Here is an 18,455-nt window from a genome sequence, read left to right as displayed (position 1 = left end):
AAACAAAGGAAGGTTCAGGAGTAAAAGAACCCTCTGCTAACATCTGTGAGAGGAGAGCAGAGATACTATGTCAACGGTCCGCCTTCAGCAGATTGAAAGAGGTAGGACAGCTGCCAGACACACCCACCCCTCCGTAAAATGATCCTTTCTCTGCCCTCAAACCAAGCCCTGCTCTTCTAACGGATAAAAGGAGAGGGAGGCTCAGAGGGACGCACTTGATCTCTCCTGATCTCCCCTGTAGCCTGCCTGAGCTTTCTCGGGAGGGGAAGGACAGAACCCAGCCCAGTAACCATGTCGAGGTCTGTAAGTTTCAGTTCTCGCTCGGCTGCTCCCCCAGGGGGCTTTAGACAGGTCCGAGTCAGCACTGTCTCCTCGACCCGTGCCTTGGGCGGGGGTGCCAGCTTGGGAAGGGCAGGTGGCTTTGGCAGCTCCAGTCTCTATAGCCTAGGCTCTGCCAACAAGAGGATTTCGCTGGGCGCTGGAGGAGGCAGCTCCTACAGCGTCCACTCTGGATATGGGCTGGGCGCTGGGTTTGGCACAGGAGCCGGTGGTGGGTTCACACCTGCCAGCATCCAAGAGGTGACCATCAACCAGAGCCTCCTGACGCCCCTCAACGTGCAGATCGACCCCACCCTCCAGATGGTCCGTAAAGAGGAGAAGGAGCAGATCAAGACCCTCAACAACAAATTCGCCTCCTTCATCGACAAGGTGAGATGCAGGAACAGGTGGCAACTCAGGAGATGATCCAAACCCCAGTGAAACCAGCGGGGGATTTTCCCTAGACTTTGGATCAGGCCCCGTAGTTCTAAAGATGGATGGTAAAATTATCCTGTAGCCCTTATTGAATTCTTACTCATGTTGACTTCCACAACAATTTTTGCTTCAGTGAAGGCCTTGGTGCTTGCTCCCTGTTGATTAAGCTGGGGCCATTCAGGGAACCTAGGCTACGCTGTAAAAATCCCAGGGATTTCAGAAGCCCCAAAAGGTCAGATCTGGGTGCCAATCCAACGCCACCAAATTCAAGGCGGTGCTTGGATCTGGAGCTTTGAGTTGACCTGTTCTCAAGGCTTGCTGTAAATCGGTGTGGCTCTACTGAAGTTAATTGACACCCATTTAGCTCCGCTGTTTTACCCCAGTTGGGCAACTGACCCATTTGTAAAATTTGGATGGGAATCCAGGCTGGGAGTTTTTAAATCCCCTCGAAGGGTGACGGGCGTTGAGCTCTATGATCCAGTTACCCTCAAAGTCATTAGGCAGATTCCCAGGGGAAGCCAAATCTGTCCCTCTCTAACAAGAAAAAGCTGCATTTGCCTAGTGAACCAGTAGTAAGAAATCTGGGGTGTTATCTCGTTTCAGAATCTCAAACTCTCTCCCTGAATAGTTCAGATGCCTTTCCCTTCCCCCACATCACGTACAATATGCATGTCCTTGCAGTGATAGACTATTCTCCTAGCTTTGTGCCGTTATAGCTGGCTCGCTAACAAGGTCTGGTTCCCCTCCTGGCTTGCAGGTCCGCTTCCTGGAGCAGCAAAACAAAATACTGGAGACCAAATGGAGCCTCCTGCAGGACCAAAAGACCACCCGCAGCAACATTGCTCCCATGTTTGAGGCCTACATCAACAACCTGCGGAGGCAGCTCGACGGGTGGCTGAATGACAAAGGGCGCCTGGAGGGCGAGTTGAAGAACATGCAGGATCTTGTGGAGGATTTCAGGAACAAGTAATGTATCATCTAGTTGTCTAACGGTATGCTGAGCCCGGGAGAGCTGTCTGACATCCTTGCAAAGGTGGCTCAGGCTCTTCAATGGGGGATCCTTTCTAAGGCAGGGGACTATGACCCCCTGCAGAAAATAGCTTACACGCCAGCACAGTAATTGCTTGCTATTGCTTGTGTATCCCGCCACACCTCTTGGTGTGGTGTTCTGTCCCATCTAGTTGCACCAAGACATGTGTGTGTGTGTGTGTTATATTAATGAGTCTGCTCTACAGCCTTAGCTAAGGGCCATATGGGGGTGTGTTTGTGTGTGTCCCCAAATAGCTTTTAGTTCATGCAGTAGAGGCTCATGCACTGAGGTCCCAGGTTCGATCCCGCCCACCGACGACCAGGGTCTGCCGGTGTTACATTTGTACACACGCGCTTCTAGCAACACAGTTCTGTAGAATCTATCTAAACTTCTAAGGGACGTGATCTGTATGTGCTAAGGCAATTTAGATGGCTCATTCAGAAGAGATTTCCAACCCTGTAGTCAGTGGCTGACCTTTGGCTGACTTACAGTTACAGTATTGGAAGAGGGAACGGAAACCCTCTCCAGAAGGAAAGACAGATCGATTGCAGCCAGGGAGAAAGCTTTGTTTGCAAACAGAGACTTTGTACTAGAGACGGCTGGGAAACAGCATTTCCACTCCCGGGGGGAAATGCTGACATTTCAGAATGTGTTTTGGTTCTGAATTGTAACAGACAAGAGGAATTTTTTCAATTTTTTATGTGTGGAATGGCGCTTTCAAAATAGTTCTTCCTGAAAACATCACCATGTTCTGGTTTGGTAATGTCACAACATCATCATATAAAATGCTAAATTATATATATCACAGCTATTAAAGATAATAACACCTAGCTCTTATACAGCACAGTTTGTCAGTAGGTCTCAATGCACTTTACAACGCTTTTACCGGTGGGGAAACTGAGGCACAGGGCAGTGAAATGACTTGCTTAAGGTCACTCAGCAGGCCAGTGGCAGAGACAGGTCTCCCAAAGCTGTGTCCACACTGCCACTTTCAGTGCTAAAACTATCCAGTAGGCAACGCTGCCTATAGTGTAGGTCCCTATGATTCATAATGCTGCCTACCTGTCGTTGACATAGACCCATGGAAACAATGGGGGGGGGAAATGACTTGTGATCTAACAAGGGGCTTCTCAATCTTAACCAACTCCTTTGGGAAAGTCCAACTCAAACCACTCCTCACTCCTTTCATCCCAGGCTGCGCCCATCTGAGTTGGCAAACTGGAGCAGACAGGAACTATAAATAGCGCAGATAAACCCCAGGGAGTGTCAGGAGAAAAGTCAATAACCGGTAATCCCTGCACAGGTGCAGCTGAGGGGCGTGTAGATGAAACAAAACAAAGACTGTTGGGGGCTGCATTATCTCCTGCCTAACGGATGTCCCCCATTGCTTGGGTTATTAATATCTCACCTATGGAGCAGTGCTTTACACCTGTGCGAAGAGGGTTTAAAAAGCTTCCATTCCTCAGCCCAGGATCCTCAGCTGGCGTAAGTGTAGCTTCTCTGGTGCCGTGCAAAGTGGGTGTAAATGCCTGCCCAGGTGCAAAGGCAGTAGAGAATCAAGCACAGGGACTTCAAAGCTCTGGCAAGGTGAAGGGGTCTTAAATTGAGTGTGCCTGTAATTAACTCGCACTGCAAGGCCCCTTTACAAAGGCAGAGCAGTGTAAAAAAGGGTCAAAGTGTAAATAAGAATCGGGCCCTAAGCATTTTGAAGCATGAAGCTAATCAAGGTGGTTGTGATTCTTCTCTCACTCATATCAGTTTTACACCAGTAACATCAGTGGAGTTGCTCCTGATTTACACCACTATACATCCGATCAGGTGCGAGTCATACTGAATTCGGTATCTGGATTGACACCGATAACGGGCATGCCAAGACTGCATTGTAAACCCGGGTCTGTGGGACCCAGACTTGTGGACTTGGTGTTTCCACGTCTGCGCTTGACCATCCACACTGCATTGTAAACTGGGGCTTACAATTGCTGGACCCGGGTCTCCCAGCTGTGCTAATACATTCATAGTGTACGACGCAGTCCTTCTGACTCGGGTCTGTGCTTGAGCTGCATCCACACTGCAAAATGACAGGGCTTGGACCCATCCGCTGAGCGGGACTCGGCCTCTGACCCTCTGGCCAAGCAAGGTTCTGGGACCGGGATGCTTGCTGACCCAAGTCAGAACAATTTGTATGGGGATGGAAGGGGCTTGGGCTCAGACCTACGTGCACCGAAGACATACCCTTATTTGGGGTGAGGCAGGTAACTCCTTTGACATCTGTTCACTTATTTCATTCCCTTTCTCTCCATACTACAGGTTCTGTGTGCAGAGCATGCCAGTGTCAATGTCAGGGTATGCAATTTGCTCACGAATGCCAGATCCTCAGCTCCTATAAATTCGTGCAGCTCCATTGATTTCAATGGAGTCGCATTGAGTTTTACGAGCTGAAGACCTGACTCTGTATATGCAACGCACCGTTCTGCTGCAGGCAACATAAACCAGAACTGCAGCCTACAGGGTGCCTGTTGAACTCAAGGTTCCTCAAAGCACTTTGGAAAGCAACAGGTTTCGTACCAGCTGTGCAGCAGCCGTGTAAGCAAACAGAGCAGCTATTATGATCCCAACAATAGTATCTCACAGACAGCTCTGCTCAGCTAGAATGAAAAACACGGAGTTGCTCTGCTGGGGATTTCAGGGGCTGTTGTACTGGGTTTCAGGTTGTTCCAGGTTGCATTTTCCACTCTGCTGTGGATTCACTTGGGCAAGTGACTTACGTGCAGAACTGCATTTCAGAGGTGCCGCTGGGCTCCAATAGTGCCTGTTAATTTCAGCTGGAGTTATGAATGTTCAGCATTCTTAAAAATCAGGGTTTATGAGCCAGATCCTTGGGGGTGTAAATTAGTGTGGCTCCAGTTAAGACTGTGGAATGATGTAAAGGATCTAGCCCATTGCATCTAAAGATGGGTCTTTTTGCTCTGTGATTGTACAGTGCGTCGCATAATGGGGTCCTGGTCCGTCACCCGGGCTCCTAGATGCGACTGTAGTACAAACAGCTCGTGATAAAAATGGATAACCAGAAACTGATGTAGCCCAAATTAGAGAGCACTGGAAAATTTGAGCCATAGCCTCTCTGTGACTCAGTTTCCCCATTTGTGAAAGGGGCTAATTAGACTTGCTTACCTTCTACTGGTATATTGAGGCTTAATCAATGACTGCAAAATGCTTTGAAATCCTGGTATAAAGATATGCATAACAATAGCAATGCTAACGAGGAGGAGGAAATACTGCCAGACAAGTTTGGAAGATGTTTGGATGAATTTGCTGTAACTGTTCACACCCTTTTTGGACCAGCATTCGCTTTTGGTGGGTTCCTGGGGAGGAAGTTGTGACTCTTTGCACCAGGAACCTGATTCCATGAGTTACCGCTCATCCAAACAGGCAGCCTAAACAATAGCATGTGACTTATGTGTCCAATCAAAGACAAATAACACAGCATGAATTTCAAATATTAGACACTTGCAATGAGCTGTTTGGGCAGACCAAGGGTCAGGCCCTCAGCTGATGTAAATAGGAGTAGTACCATTACTGATTTACACCAGCTGAGGATCTAGGACTAAGGATTATTTTCTTAAATTTGGAGGGTGTGAGTGTAGGGGCTGCTCATAGGCTGGGAGCTCAGGCGGCTCGGGGGAGCCCTAAGAAGGGAAAAGGAGGGTAAGATGAGGGAGGGGGCAAATCTATGTGGCCCCCCCACTTTAAATAGCACTCTGCAGAACCTGCAGCAAACAATTTCAAATGACAAACACATCGTGGGAAATCATACGCTGACTGGAGATGATTCTCAAATGGATCAAGAGGTTAAATTGATCAGCTAAGTTATTCATTGTGAATTTTTGGCTGGGGTCTAGCTAGAGGTGGGTGCTTTCCCATTCCATGAGAGTTTCTGAGATTTGACTTTTTCCCCACCCCATATCAAAACAAAAAGTCAAAATCCCCCAGATATGTGTAAACTGATAATCTGGGAAAAAATCAGATTGGGCCCAACTGAAATGTTGTGTTTCAATTTCAACGTTTTAACATTTTTAAGGCTATTTTTAAGGTCAAGAAAATGAAGTGAAAGTTCAAAACAAAAAAGTCACTTGGAACCGAAAAACGAAGCTTTGTGTCTAAAACGTAAAACAGTCCTGTTTGTACAATTTCAAAATGAAAAAAAAAACCCATTTCTCAAATCGGGAGATTTATCCAAACCGACAGTGTCCATTTCCACAAACGGGCGTTTTACGACAAGAAAATGTTTTGTCTAAAAACTCCTGACCAGCTTTCACTCTCACGCACGCCACTTCCTTTCCTCCCATCAGGTATGAAGATGAAATCAACAAGCGCACGACAGCAGAGAATGAGTTTGTCGTTCTCAAAAAGGTGAGTGGCACGATCTTTGAACGAAATCGCAGAAGTTGAGTTTCAAAGGGGCAGAGGCGCGGTAACGTTTCTAGTATAGACTAGCCCTGGACGTAGGCAACACCCAAATCCTTATCTGGGAACCTGAATAAACACCCTGATTTTCAGAGACAGTGAGCACCCCTGACCTCCACAGAAGCCAAACTTGGTGTCTTGATTATTCTTCAGGATGTCGATGCTTCCTACATGAACAAGGTGGAGCTGGAGGCCAAGGTAGATGCCTTGACCGATGAGATCAACTTCCTGAGGTCTCTCTACGAAGCAGTAAGTGCCCTTTCCCTCTGTCATAGACAGACTGATGATGTGTAACTCCATCAGTGATTGACATTTCCAAGGAGATGCTTCGTGATTTGTGGCTATGGTATGTAAATATTATGGATGGTTGGATGGATAGACCTTGATTTTTCTCTCACTTAAACAAGTGAGAATCAGGAATAGCTTCCGGAAAGATTATAGAGTTATACTTTTGTAAGGAGGAGAATCAGGTCCTATGCATATGAGCAAGAGGTTCAGACTGTGAGGATCTGTTCAGTGATGCTCAAAAATGAAGCCCTAAAGTGCTATATTTGTCCCAGTCCCCCGGTGTCATAAAATACAGCCCATGGCCACCCAAGCAACAGCTTGAGGGTAAAACAGATCAAATGAAGTTTGCAGTCCCTGTGATCTCATGCAATGATTTCTTGTCATCCGTGATGAAAGACACAAGAGCTGAAGAAGAACTCTAGTGTTGTGAATTTATTTTGTGACTGCATTTCTAATAGAGCTGATTGGAAAACGCGTGTGTGTGTGTATTTTAGACAAAATATTTTGGCGAAAACCCCACATATTTTGATTGTGAAATGCCATCCTTGTGCCTCCTGTGAGTTGTACTTCCAGGACCTCATTCTCTTCTATAGACCAGACTCCCTAGTCAGACTACGTCTCCCATGATGCACCACAGTCCTTCCTTACGGTAAGGGAAAGCAGTGTAGTACGGCACTCACAAAGCAGTGGTGCACCATGGAAGATGAAGTCCAACTGGGGACCCTGGTCTATACAGGAGAATGGGGGCACAAGGCACTTCAATTACTCATGAGGCACCACCGTGGCATTTAATCATCAAAATATTTTCGTTTTCAGACTTTCCATTTTCTGGCCAAAAATTGAAATTTGCCCTGGAAAGCAGACACTTCTCACAAAATTTTATTTTGCTTAGTCAAAAATCCAATTTTCAGTTTCAGTGGAAAATTTTCAACTAGCCTTAATTTATACCCCACTTTTCCCTTTGGGTCCTGGACAGTTGACAATGGAGCTCTTCCTGTGGCAACACGTGTAGGCCCCCTGGTTGATCGTAATTTGCATAGACGACTCAAATCACCGTTTAGCAAATCCAGCTCTTTGTTCCATGTGAGCTTTGTATTTAAACAGACTCGGGAGCCAGGGGATCACAGGTTCCTTCTGAAGCGAGTTTACTGCAGAAGATGCAAGTGGTGCAAGCTAAAAAAAAATTAATATTGATTTTCTGGTGGCAAAAGAAGTTCACTGAGTCCTGGTCATGATGCCTGAAGACTCCACCTTGGGTCTCCCTCCAGTTCCGATTGGAAAGCCTCCAATACCCTTTCCATCAGGGTCTGAGTCCCCACCGTAGTCTGCTGCCCTTCTGTGGTCGTTCCTACGTTCACCTGGGCCCTCTCTGTCCCAATTGTTCTATCTCATAACCCCTTTTTTCCTGCCTCGTTGGGACCCATACTTCCCCTTTGCTACCACACCCTCTCTTAAGTGGGCAATGCCTTTTTACATGGCCAGCCTCATGGCACCCAAAGCAAACCCTTTTCTTTGCCTTGTCAGCAAGGCTTCCTTTTGGCCTTCTCTTGCGCAGCCCCTTCCCCTGGGCTTGCCTTCACCTCACAGCTCATGTATGGGCATCTCCTCCAAAGGTGCCCCCACTGACCACAGGCAAAACATGCCCCTCCTTTTCCTGTTCTCCCCACAGGACACACTCTTTGGGGCTTTCCTCTCTTCCCCATCCTAGCAGGGGCATTCCCTTTTCTGGTGTTCTCCTCACTCACAGGCGTAACACTCCTGGTGCCCAGGCCTCCAGCCTCCTAGCTCCGATATCTTCCTTCCTATCTTGCTCCCTGAGGCCTCTACTAATTTCTTCCTGCAGGAGCTTATAACTAGAGCCTGCTGCAGTTTGGCCAGCTGCGCCAAATAATTCTGCACATACCAACGTGTCTCCCACTGTCTCTGCTGGTTCTCCAGCACCTGCTGCAGCAGGGCCTGGATCCATCCCTGCTGTTTGTCATCCCCCCAACTTCTGCAGGGGGTGGGGGGATTCTGGAGTCCTTCCTGGGAGGGTCTAAATGCCTTCTGCAAAGAAAGCTTCGGCGCACTGCGGCTCCATTGCCACTTTGCCTCAAGTGTCTCTATTATAGTCTGTCCTGCTCCCCTTGCATCAGGGTAACTGCCTTATACAGTCTTTCACAGTCCACCACAGTCTCTCAACCTCCCCTTGTAGCAGGAGCAACCGTGTGCCTGCGTTCTCCACCAAATTGTCACAGAGGGCACCACTCCCCTCTGGTCTGGCGCCTCCTCCTGGTCACTCTGGGGATTAGCTCTTGAGGTTGACGCCCCTTCTGCAGTTTGCATGCCATTGCTCTGCTTCTCCCTCTAGTCTGCAGCCACACTCTCACTCCAGGAACCACAGCGTCTTCTTCCTTCCGGCTAGATCACTCAGCACTTTCCCCCTTCCAGTCTTTCCTGTCCAGCCGTCCTAGGCAGTCTTCCCATTCACTCCCTCAGTGGCTGGCAGGGGAATCCAGGCCTGCCCTCAATTCCAGGTTCCAGTCCAGGGACCACCCCCCCGCAGCTCAGCCATTCTGGGCTTTCCTCTCTCCGTCCTCACTGCTCCTTCCCTAGACTGCTTCCTACCACACCTGGTTCCCCTTCTCTCTCTGGGTGTACCAGCTCCAAACCTTCTCCCGCTTCCCAGGGAGTGACTGCTGCCTGCCTTCCTGCAGCCTTTCCTAGCACTCCTCAACTTTTGCCAGCTACCTGGCTTTCTACAGGCCCCACCTGTTCCTGCCCAGCTGAACCTGCTTCCAATTAGTTCCCTGCTCCTGGCTCTTCCTCCAGCCTCTGGAGTTCATTGGCTTGCCTGGCCACCTTAACCCTTTCAGTCCCGTGTGGGGTGGTCACCCCATTGCAGGAGCTCTCACTGCCTTTGCTAGGGAGAGTAGGAGCAGCCATCTCTAATTTATCCCTCCCTGCCCTCTTACTTTAAACCTGGCTTGCTCAGATGGCGAGATAGTCTCTTTACATCCTTGGCTAAGAGTGGTAGAATCTGGCCCTAACTTTGTAGTAAAGTTGGGCCTGATCCAAAACTCTGGATCCAAACTTTGAATGAATTTGGATCAGGCCCTTCACATCACAGCTGGGCTCCTTTCTCTACAGAGGGGCAAAGCTCCTTGACCCCCCTTAAACTTTGGGTGAGTTTGGATACAGGTGTCAGGTACATCTCTGCTTTTTTTCTTCACCTTGCAGCATCAGAATGATCTGTTTTGGCAGCTACTGTATTGCGACACTTAGTTGGATTCCTTCCTGGCTAATGATTTATTTGACAAGTTTCTTCTTATCTCCTTTCCTTTCCTTTGCTTCTCTTTTCTGATCTTAATTGGTTTCTACAAGTAACACCTTAGAACAGAAGAGAGAGATCAAACAGCTCAGCTAGGGTTGTCAGGTGTCTGGTTTTGGAACCCAGAGACCCTGGCGGCTGCGGGTCAGCACCACTGACGTTAAAAGTCAAGCTCCTGTGTGACTCCCAGAAAGCTGCCGGCATCTCCCTCTGGCTCCTAGGCAGAGGGATGGCCACGGGGGCTCTGTGCGCTGCCCCCGCCCCCAGCACCAGCTCAGCTGCTTCCATTGGCCAGGAACCCTGGACAATGGGGGCTGAGGGGGCGGTGCCTGCAGGTGCAGGCAGTGCAGAGAGACACGTGGTCGTGCCTCCGCTTAGGAGCCGGAGGGAGATGCTGGCAGCTTCCCAGGAGCCCCCTGAGGTAAGCGCCGCTCAGAGCCCGCATCCCATCCTGCTCCCCAGCCCCCTCCCCCAGCCCAGAGCCCCCTCTTGCACCTCAAACCCCGGCCCCACCCCAGAGCCCACACCCCCAGCCAGAACTCTCACTCCCCCCACACCCCAACCCCCTGTCCCAGCCCGGATCTCTCTCCTGCACCCTGAACCCCTCATTTATGCCCCACCCCAGAGCCTGCACCCCCCAGACCATAGGCCATACCCCCTCCCACACCCCAACCCCCTGCCTCAGCCCGGAGCCCTCTCCTGCACCCCAAACCCCTGGTCCCACCCCAGAGCCTGTACCTGCAGCTGGAGCCCTTACCCCCCCACACCCCAACCCCCTGCCCCATCCTGGATCCCCCTCCTGCACTCTGAACCCCTCATTTATGGCCCCACCCCAGAGCCCACACCCCCCAGCCTAGATCCCATACCCCCTCCCATACCCCAACCCCCTGCCTCAGCCCAGCGCCCTCTCCTGCACCTCAAACCCCTCATCCCCAGCCCCACCCCAGAGCCCATACCCATAGCCCTCACCACCACTCGCCGCCCCCCGCACCTCAAACACCTACCCCAGCCCGATGAAAACGAGTGAGTGAGTGAGGGTGGGGGAGAGCGAGCGACGGAGGGAGGGACATGGCGTGAGCAGGGGCACGTGGCCTTGGAAAAGGAGCGGGGCAGGGAGCGGGGAAAGGGTGTTCGGTTTTCTGCAAATAGAAAGTTGGCAACCCTGAAGCTCAGCTGAGATAGAAAATTAGCCATTTGAGATTAGAATGTGTTTAATGTAATTCGCAGGAACTTCGTGAGATGCAGGCACAGGTCTCTGACACCTCTGTGGTCCTCACCATGGACAACAGCCGAAACCTGGATATGGACAGCATCATCGCTGAGGTCAAAGCGCAGTACGAGGAAATGGCCAACAAGAGCCGAATGGAAGCTGAGTCCTGGTACCAAACCAAGGTGAGCGATGATGGAAATAGGGGAACTCGGAGTTTCTGCTATTTAATATGTGGCTGGAGAGGCTAGTCTGTGAGGGGCCATTGAGAGCTACCATGATGACTGTCCTTTATGGAGCTGTTGTTGTGTACCACAGTTTGAGACGCTGCAGGCCACTGCGGGGAAACACGGCGATGAACTGCGCAACACCAAGACCGAGATCACGGAGATTAACCGCATGATCCACCGACTGCAGGCTGAAATTGACAACGTGAAAAGCCAGGTGAGGCGTTGGCCTGGTTTTCCTGCTGCTTCTTCCAGAGAGTGTTGAGTCATGAGTTTAATAGAAAGAAGGTTCATAAATACAGTAAGAGGTCTTAAGGTCAGTGCCTATTAAAAGCACTTGGAGAAAGCTGCAGTTATAATGTTAGAAGAGGAAGATCTTGCGAGGGAAGGCAACAGCCAAATGTCCAGGTGTCCGTTGTTATATTGATCCCAGTTCTAACACCATGACTTCCACTGGCCAGTGCTTTACTCTGGGAGTACTTCCATTACAGTCATGGTCTAGTGGATAGGGCACTATTGTAGGAGTCGGGAAACGTGGTTTCTATTCCTGGCTCTATGTCATGATGGCTCAGACACAGCGAGGCACTCCAGTGCATCATGGAGGATGGAGTCTGACTGGCGAGCCGGGCCCATAAAAAAGAATGGGGCCATGAGGAACATGGGACTACAACTCCCATGAAGCACTGCAGCAGATGCGCTTGACACACAGGTTAATAGCGAGACAATGCAGGGGAGATAATATCTTTTATTGGACCAACTTCTGTTGGTGAGAGAAACAACACAGAGCTCTTCTTCAGATCTGGGAAAAGAACTTTGAGCGTCACAGCTAAATTCAAGGTGGAACACATTGTTTAGCATAGGTAGTTAGTATATACTCTAAGGGACAATTCAAGGTAGATTCCGCGATGGGGGAGGATCTCTGATCCCAGGCTCCAACCTGAGCCTCAATGTAGGGTGACCATATTTCCCAAAGGAAAAAGAGACACTGTATGGGGCTAGCCTGAGACCTTCCCCTGCCTCCCCCCACACACGGTTGTCCTGAGCTGCTTGCCTGAGCCCCCCCACGCAGGGCTGGCATCGCTGGTCCCCCAAGCCCTGCCTGCCCCCCACGCAAGGCTGGGGCTAGCGTAGCTGTTTGCTTAAGCCCTGTCTGCCCCCTGCCTGAGCCCTGCCTCCCACTCTGCACGGGGCTGGCATCCCCACTCACCCCCCGCATGTTCTTTCACCCCCCACTTTTTTGACAAATGCCCACCTTTGCCACAAAGGGACTGTCCCAGCCAAAACGGGACAAATGGCCACTCTACCCCAAGGTCTACAATGCAGTTTTACAGCCCCACAGCCTGAGACCCACAAGCCCAAGTCAGCTGCCACGAGCCGTCCAGGGTTTTTAATTTCAGTGCAATAGGGAGCAATCCTGCATGGGTTACGGAGAGGGACATGACACTTCAATTCTTTGCCATCTCTGACTTCTATGATCCATCCACCTAACTTCTCCACTCCCTTTCTGTATCAGGGAAGAGCCAGGTGTGCACACGATCCACTCATTCAGCCAGGCTGGGGTTTTTCTTCACTTCATCCTGCCGCTTTAATCAGTGCATCAAAGGGATGTTTAAAACTCCTGCAAAGTTGATGGCTCACTGCCTGCAAGGCGTGGATATTTGCAATGAATAACCAGAGTGCACAAAAAGTGGGGAGATAAGCTATTGTAAATCACTCAGCGGTGTTTATTTGGTTTCAGGGCAGGGTGGCTGGAACACACATTCATAAGCAAATAGTGTGAGCCAGTAAAGCTGCTTTTGAATAATGAATGGCAGTTTAAAAGCAAGCCTTCCATCCCAACAGTTGTATTATTCTACAGATGTATGTAATGTTGATCCTACAGTAAAGGGTGCACTAGAAATACAATCCATCTGTAGACAGGCAGATTGCACTGGGAGTCTTTTGTCCTCCTCTGGAAGGTCAGGTCTTGCTCATTGCCCAACTACCATAGATGGACCCAAGGTCCAATCTAGAATGGCAGCTCCAGCTGGAGTGACTTCTAAGAAGAAGTCAACTAACTCATTGTGCATTGGGAATGCCTAGATTAGATACATAGATAAATAGATAGATAGTCCATCTCTCTCTGTGTATATCTCTCTCTGATACAAAGATGTCATCGACAGATAGATGGATGGATAGATAGATGGATAGGTCTAGCTATTTGTGTATCTATCCATCCAGTACAAAGATGGATGGATGAATACCATAGATGGCATAGAGGGATGGATGGATACTATAGATGTCATGCATGGATGAATACCGTAGATGGCATAGAGGGCTGGATGGATACCATAGAGGGTATAGCTAGATAGTAGAACAGAAATACCACACCAAGGGGCTGAAACACACACTGAAGTCCCGTGTTGTGCACTTGTAGCGTGCCAAGCTGGAGGCAGCCATTGCTGAGGCCGAGGAACGTGGCGAGAGGGCCATCAAAGACGCCATGGCAAAACAGGAGGAGCTGGAGGCTGCCCTGAATAAAGCCAAGCAGGACATGGCCCGCCAGCTGCGGGAGTACCAAGATCTGATGAACGTCAAGCTGGCCCTGGATATCGAGATCGCCACCTACAGAAAGCTGCTGGAGGGAGAAGAGAGCAGGTGGGTGCAATATACAGGCCTAAAATCATTGGCATAGTTCATCAGAACTAGGTCAATTTACCCCAGAGGGTCTGACCCATGGTGTGCGCAGCACGCAAAATCGTTTCTAGAAAGAAGGACCCATTTCTCCGTTGTCCTACACTTTGAATGGTTATTTACACCTGTGCAAAGAAGATGTGTGACGCTCCCACATCAGAACGGGGGCATTACACCGGTTTTGCACGTGGGGGTGAATGGTGACAGGCACCAGGCAGTGAGGAATCAGATCCAGTGTTGTTCACAGTTTCCCATGAGACATCAGTTGCTGTATCCGGGGCTCAGTCCTACTTCCTTTGATGTCAACGAGTTTTACCACTGTCTTAACTGGAGCAGGATTCAGGGCTTTAAAACTGCTCCATAAAGGTAAATGACTTACAGGACCTGATCCTGAGAGATGGGATTCAATGACCGTCATCATCAATGGGAGAGGCAAGTTCTCAGCTCCTCTCTGAATTGGGGCATTACTGCAACGGTGTGTCTGTCGATTGGGAATATTCGTGGAGGTGGGAGAAAAGTTAACCCCAGAGGCAGGGAAAAGCGAATGCACCACATCAGTCCCATGCGAGCCCAGAACAGATTTCAGTGTCCTGCTGCGTTCTCATGGACATCAATGGCAAAAATCCCGTTTCGAGCTGATTTTTTCCCCAGTGAAAAATTTCAATGAAAATGAATTTTTTTTTTTAGTTTTGACGGGATTTTTCTTCGAAACGTTTCATTTTTTTAAATAAATCATAGAATCATAGAATCTCAGGGTTGGAAGGGACCTCAGGAGGTCATCTAGTCCCACCCCCTGCTCAAAGCATGTTCTGTTTTCTCTTGCTGGCAAAAAAAATTCAGTGTAGAAACAGATTATTGGGCATGGGAAAATTTTCATTTTTTTGAACCCAAATTCCAAAATTGCTTTGACCAAAGTGACATTTTCCATGGAAACATCCATTTTGTCAAAAAAAAAAAAACCCAACAAAATGGTTTTCTATTAAAAATAACTCATGTAGATGGAAAATTTTCAACCAGATTTACCCCATCAGCTCCTGTCGGAGTCGGACGTGCCATTAACAATGCATGTCTTGAAGGGATGAAGCACGTTTGTTAGTAAAGGACAAAGTACCTGATGATACAGCTGTCTCGTATTCATTATTTATGATAGCAATCATAATACATTCCCATTGTGCTGGTCTTCAAAGCCAAAAGCCTCTGGGTACCATATCTGATGAGAAGTCTAACCAAACTTCTTCTTTCTTGCCTTTGTTTTCCTCCCTCCACAGGTTGGCTGGGGACCACGTTGGCAGTGTCAGCATCTGTGAGTTGGCTTTACAATTAATTCCTTCCCTAGAGAGGTTGGAGAAAACGTGCTTCAGAGTTCACAGGCCATTGATTTGATTTTATTGGATCCCTAGAGAAAATGAATGAGGAAGACCCCAATGGTATCCTATAGACCAGGGGTGGGGAACCTTTCTTCTATCAAGGGCCACTGACCCACCGAAAAAATCAGTCATGAGCCACACAAAGCCCCATGGGGGAGAGGAGGGGGAAAGGTTCAGGGCTTCCCTAGGCTCCGGGGTGGGGCCAGAAATGAGGGGTTCAGGGTGCAGGAGGGGACTCCAGGCTGGGGCTGGGGGTTGGGGTGCAGGAGGTGGTGAGGGCTCCAGCTGGGGGTGCGGGTGCTGGTGTGGAGCTGGGGATGAAGGGTCAGGAGTGGCCTCCGGGCTGGGGCCAAGTGGTTTGGAGTGCGGGAGGTGGCTCAGGGCTGGGGCAGGGGGTTGGGGTGCGGGAGGAGGGTTGGGGTGTGGGCTCTGGGAGGGAGTTTGGGTGTGGGAGGTGGCTCAGGGCTGGGGCAGGGGTGTGGGTGGGGGGGTCTGGGAGGGAGTTCGGGTGCGGGAGTGGGTTCTGACCTGGGGCAGGGGGTTCAGGGTGTGGGCTCTGTTTGAGTGGCGCTTACCTCAGGTGGCTCCCAGTCAGCTGCGCAGCGGGACTAAGGCAGGCTCCCTGCCTGCCCTGGCTCTGCGCTGCTCCCAGAAGCGGCCGCCATGTCCGGCCCCCAGGCAGAGGGGCCAGGAGGCTCTGCACGGCGCGTGCTGCCCGTGCCTGCAGGCGCTGCTCCTGCAGCTCCCATTGGCTGCGGTTCCCCCGGCCAATGGGAGCTGCGAAGCCGGCACAGGGGGCGGGGGCAGCGCGTGGAGCTTCCCTGATTGCCCCTGCTCCTAGGGGCTGCAGGGACATGCCGGTCGCTGCTGGTCACTGCGCAGAGCCGACCGGACGTCTGGTGAGCCAGCGCTCACAGCTCCAGCTCCACGGGCCGGGGAGCGCCGAGGCTCGGGGCTTCCGGCCCACGGCACAGAGACTTGCCCCGGGCGGTATGAAATGAAGCAGCAGGCCGGATCCGGCCCGCCAGCTGTAGGATCCCCACCCCTGCTATAGACCTTTCACGCGCCCTCCAAACCTACAGAGCCTGATTCTCATTGACATGGCTAGGAGCTAGGGGTGTGATTCCCAGCTTGAGTAGCCATACTCACGCCAACGCTCACTTGAGTTAGGGCTTTAAAATCACGAGCGCAGCCATGGTAGCTGCCCCACGTACAAACCTTCCTGAACCCCACCGCCAGAGCTGCCGCAGCTCTGCTGCTGTGTTTAGCATGCTAGCTCAGATGAGCTACAAGAGCTGGGACTCACAGCCCTAGCATGTAGTGCAGACGTAGCCTGTGTAAAGGGGCAAAAATTGGTTCCACTCGCTGTGCGACACTTTTATTGTGCCAGGCTGTGCAGTTATAATTGTTTATGACACATACCCCTCTTGACTGTGACATGCTTCTCGTACCTATTGATCATTTATTGAACCCTTTATAAACAGCAGCTTAATATGAGAGTGTGTATGAAAACGGATAACTTTCTATCAAATTTGACAGGATTTTTCCATAATGGTTATTCATGTATTTATTTATTTTGAATATTCTAGCCCCAGCAAATCACTTTAGCCCATGCTTAAATTTAAGTACATCAATAATCCCATTGAAGTCAAAAATACTCATCCACCAGATGTTCTGTCTGTGCGATGTTAGCACTAAACCTGGTCAGAAATTTTCTGACTGAACATTTCTCCATCGGAAAATGCCATTTTGTTGAAACCAAAGGGTTTTGCAGAAATGTGTCGATTTCAATGAAATGTCATTTAAAAAATCTGAATGGAGCGTTCCAACTGTACATTTCAAAAAGACTTTTCGTTTAATTTCTTTTATTTGATAATATGCAAGTTAATTCTTTTTCAAAAACCAAAACTGAAAAGAAACGTTTCGATCAATCTGAAACAGTTGTTTTTAAAAATTATTTCAACTAAAATTTCAAATTTGTTTTTCATTCTATTCTGGAACAGAATGTTTTTTTGGATGCATGGAATTTCCTGTGAAAAGGAAAAATCCAGTTGCCACACAGCTCTAGCTAGCACCAAAAATGCACCATTTGCCATGCACTGGCCACCCTTAGGCCCTGATCCTGCAATGAGATACACTAGTGCAGACTCCTGCTTCCTTGTGGGAGTCCCATTGTGAATGGGAGTCTGCATGGGTACAGGGGTGGGCAGAAGTGCTTCTTAATGCAGGACTGGGGCCTCGTTGCCAGGTCATGCTCCTGTTCCCATGACACCATCTTGGCCTGATTCTCCATTGTTCTGCACCCTTTGTTGTGATTTACACCAGTGCAAAATCAGTGCAAAGTACACACAAAATGGCTGCTTTGTGCACTTGGCAGTCTCTTTGAACTGGGGTGAATCATGACACAAGGTGCAGGGTGATGGAGAATCAGGCCCTCTCTGCACCAGCTGGGCACAGCTGCAATTGCATTGTGCTCTCCTGACTGGAGTGGATCTGCAAACCCAGGCATTTATGATGGTTTTGTTTTTGCACCATAGCTGTGGTCAATTCTAGTGCTGGAGGCGGATACAGCAGCGCGAGTGGGTACGGCTTTGGAGGAGGAACTGGCCTGGGAAGCGGAATGGGCAGCGGGGGACTCTCCTTTTCCTCCGGAGGGAGCCCTGGTGGTATGAAAGCGTACTCTCTGAGGACGACCTCTTTCAGAAGAAGAAGTGACAGGAACTAAGCTCCAAACACCAAGCTCATCACTGCCGGAATATGAGTACAAAAATAAATAAATGGCATAGAAAGACAAAGGTTTTATTGTTTCCTGACAGCCAAACTGGTTGCAAAATTGTGCAGTGATGAATGAAATGCCAGTAAGATACATCACAGTGCATGACCCCACCGCAGACAGCCCAGGGCTTGACTTTGCCCCATTGAGCTTTGCCACCAAGAGCAGGATCTAGGGTGAAATTCACCGCTGTGCAGAGGGCAGGATAATGCCTACACGTGACTTAAGTCCTACTATAGCCCTTTGTCTGGCTCTTTGCATGAAGGTGAATTTTACCCACCCAAAGGCAAAACCATTTGAACATCAAGTTTTTCTAAATTTCTGCTGGGAATTTTCAAATGAGCCCAAGCGAATAAGGTGCTG

General features: G+C 49.6%; 1 protein-coding gene across 2 annotated transcripts; it reads left to right on the top strand.

The window, feature by feature from the left end:
• Window positions 1-291: 291 nt before the first annotated feature.
• On the top strand, window positions 292-18,044 carry LOC144277484 (keratin, type II cytoskeletal cochleal-like). 2 transcript variants are annotated; one of them, XM_077838258.1, is made up of 10 exons: window positions 292-530; window positions 570-708; window positions 1,511-1,719; window positions 6,133-6,193; window positions 6,401-6,496; window positions 11,073-11,237; window positions 11,371-11,496; window positions 13,696-13,916; window positions 15,221-15,255; window positions 17,857-18,044. In XM_077838258.1, the coding sequence occupies exons 1-10, from the start codon at window positions 292-294 to the stop codon at window positions 18,042-18,044; spliced, it is 1,479 nt and encodes a 492-aa protein (XP_077694384.1). The 2 variants fall into 2 exon arrangements, with proteins under 2 accessions (XP_077694384.1, XP_077694383.1); XM_077838257.1 differs by having other exon boundaries at window positions 292-708.
• The last annotated feature ends 411 nt before the right edge of the window (window positions 18,045-18,455 follow it).

The sequence above is a fragment of the Eretmochelys imbricata genome, chromosome 20, assembly GCF_965152235.1.
Source record: "Eretmochelys imbricata isolate rEreImb1 chromosome 20, rEreImb1.hap1, whole genome shotgun sequence".
Taxonomy (NCBI): Eukaryota; Metazoa; Chordata; order Testudines; family Cheloniidae; genus Eretmochelys; species Eretmochelys imbricata.
The sequence above is the reverse complement of the archived record's forward strand: the minus strand, read 5'-3'. Positions and strand labels throughout refer to the sequence as shown.